Genomic DNA, 3,040 nt, shown 5'->3' with positions numbered 1-3,040 from the left:
TGGGGGAATTTTATTAGTTGTTCTCAAACACCCACGTCTTTTTGTCTCGCTGTTCCTGAAAAGTGATGTCTAAGTGACCCACCCTTGAATATCCAAACTGTTTCGATAGGGGTGTAATACATTAATAAACAGTCAACCAACCAAAAAAAAACAACAACAAACCAACCAACCATCGAACCCACCCAACTAACCAACCAATTTACTGACAAATCGATCCCTCAACCTAATCAACCAATCAGTCCAATAACCAAATAATCGTTAAATCAAACAATCGTTTGTTGTGAGTGAACAAACCCTTTTTTCTCTTACTCGTATGTTTCGATATAAAGCTTTTCGTCTTTATCTCACTTCGGTCTGTTTTGCCTACCATCTCCTTTTCTTTATCCATTTGATATTTACATTAGGACATCGGCTTTGCATCGTAGTTGGTTACAAAGTTGATCCGTTACTCGATCGTTTGAAATCTAATCTGGATAGGGGTAATAATTTTGATTAGTCCTCTTTTGAAGATCCAGAGTGATAATTAGCCTTCCAAACGTTCTATTCGGTGTCTGACTGGGCGGTTACAGTATCAACAACGACAGCAGAAGTTACAACAACAACAATGACAATGGCACTGTTGATACTAACAAGAAAGAACAAAAAAATAGAAGCAATAACAGCAACATCAACAAAGGCAGCAGCAACAGCAGTGACAATAAGAGTAGCAACCACCACAACAAAAGAACCAACAACAGCAAAAACAACAGCAATAACCAAAACGTTATTCACAATGACTTTGATAATATTAAGATTATCCACAATGATTTTCAAAAAATCAACAACAGCATCAAAATCATCACCAACAACAACAGCTTGAACAACGGCAACAACAACAACAACAACCATCAGGGCAGATAGCACGCCACAAGCAGTAGCGGCAGCAGCATCAGCAGAGCGTCACTTGTGAGAAACACGAGCCAGCCGCTGTTTGCCAGCAGCAGCTCTCTCGCCGCGGACACAAGGACACCTGCCACGACGGTCGAGGTGAAGGTCAAGGACATCAGAGTGGTCAGGCGAACGCTGCCGAAGTGTTTTAAGACAGCCACTGGAGTAACGGTGAAGATGCCGTGTCCGGCCACAGCGAGAACAGATGTACAGACGAGGTACGGCCATCTTCCCGCGCTGGCCGTCAGATACCAACAGGCAAACGCCAGGCTCTGAGCGCCGCACAGGATGATCAGGGAGGATTTCACGCCCATCTTGTCCGCCAGCAGGCCGCATAACAGGCGTGTCACAAAAACGAGAGCGGAGTCTAGGGTTCCGATCGCTGCCAAAAAGTGGTCGTCATTGATTCTCGTCTGGCCGAAGCTTTTGTAGAACATGCTCAAAATATGCACACCGTACGCTGTACAACCGTTGGTAATCCACAGGACATAAAATGGACCACTGCGGAGGGCTGAAGTTATACTCTCATCATCTGTTTCCGTACATTCACTTCCTTTCGGTTTTAAATGAAAAACTGTCTGTAAAGTAGACAACTGTTGTTTCAGTTTAGAAGTCCAAAGTTCGGATTCATTGTTTGAGATATTTTCACTGAATACAAGGTCAGCCCCTGGGTTCAAGATCTGTTTACATGTTCTAGCTTGATAAATATCAGTCTCAGAGTCGATGTCAGCGTCATTCCCTGTGTCGAAACCGCTATCCAGATTCGATCTTTCAAATATCGTTTCTCCGTTGATTTGGATATTTGAATTACACATTGTCATGCTTTCTGTGTCTTCTTTAAAACTATTCTTCACGTGTTCATAAATGACTTTGTTTAGCAACCCATTTTGGAAATCACTATTTTGATCACGTTCAGAACCAACTTTATTGTTTTGTACACTATCACACACATCAACCGTTTGCTGAAATCTTTTTGAGAACTGATTGCCTTCTGAACAATTCTCTTGTGTGTTTTCTTTATTGAAGGCGCCATTTCTATCTATACCATTTGCTTGACAATTTTCTTTCCCTTCACAACAAAGGACAGAATAGTTGTCCACCACTGTCTTATCAGTTCCTAACTGTAGTTCTACGTTTGTACAATCCAACGAATGCACACTCATAAAGGTTTGTTGTGGGGCATAACTTGTGAAGCTTTTGTCCTTGAACGTGACCTTTTGGTCTCTCATGTGGCTGCTGGATGGACAGTTCGCTGTGCTGCCGTCTCTCGGCCGAATATAAAGAAGACTTCGTATTTCTGGCAGGGGTTCCAACGATTGAACATCAGGATCACTCTCTGAACAATCGTCGTAACCTTTGTGAAGACTTTGTTTATGCTTTGTGTACTTCTGTTGAAATCGGTCATGAAGACAAGTCGTGTTCCCTGCACAAGCGTCATTTTGTTCAGTATTGTTCACTCGCGTGGTTGGCAGTATATTGTGGAAGCTATCTATGCCCTCTTCACTATATATAGGTTTTTTGTGATTCAAGACAGCAAAAGAAGTCATCCGTGAGTTTTTGTCATCAGCGTGGTCGTTGTTGACTTCATTGTCTCTTTCAGATTGTAGGCTGTGATCACTATCGCTGAGAAGCAGACTCTGGTGACTTTGATCGTCCTTTTCATTGTCCACCTTCATGTTTGTTGAGTCGCGATCTCTAAGCAGAAGTGTTCCGATCATGTGACACATGAAGAATATACAACTGAGTAACAGGAAGAGAGGCGGGACTCTGGAAGAAAAAAACCCGGCGAATACGATGATATTAATAACAAAATAAAGGTTATGTAGACAGGGACTGATCAGCAGAGGGACTGGTTGGGTAAGGCTCATTTAGATTATTCAGCGAATGCCGTAATGGCGGCCATAGTCAGTCCTCAAATATAGACTAAGACAAAAAATGCAAGTAAACAAAAGTGAAAAGATAAAGTAATGTTACAAGTAAGGATAAACTGGGTACCGGAGATTGATTGTCAAAGAGACGTGAGCAGACTATCACATCTATACCAGCAGGAGTCGATTACCAGGCTAAGGGAAGTGAAGATTGCAACAACAACAAAAAATAACCACACGAAACA

General features: G+C 42.2%; 1 protein-coding gene across 1 annotated transcript; it reads right to left on the bottom strand.

The window, feature by feature from the left end:
- Positions 1-887: 887 nt before the first annotated feature.
- On the bottom strand, positions 888-1,748 carry LOC101855710. The gene has a single exon (XM_005094572.1). The coding sequence runs from the start codon at positions 1,746-1,748 to the stop codon at positions 888-890; it is 861 nt and encodes a 286-aa protein (XP_005094629.1).
- Between the last annotated feature and the right edge of the window lie 1,292 nt (positions 1,749-3,040).

This window comes from Aplysia californica, unplaced genomic scaffold (assembly GCF_000002075.1).
Source record: "Aplysia californica isolate F4 #8 unplaced genomic scaffold, AplCal3.0 scaffold00084, whole genome shotgun sequence".
In the NCBI taxonomy this organism is placed as follows: domain Eukaryota; kingdom Metazoa; phylum Mollusca; class Gastropoda; order Aplysiida; family Aplysiidae; genus Aplysia; species Aplysia californica.
Note: the sequence above shows the minus strand (reverse complement) of the source record. Positions and strands in the feature narration are given on the sequence as shown.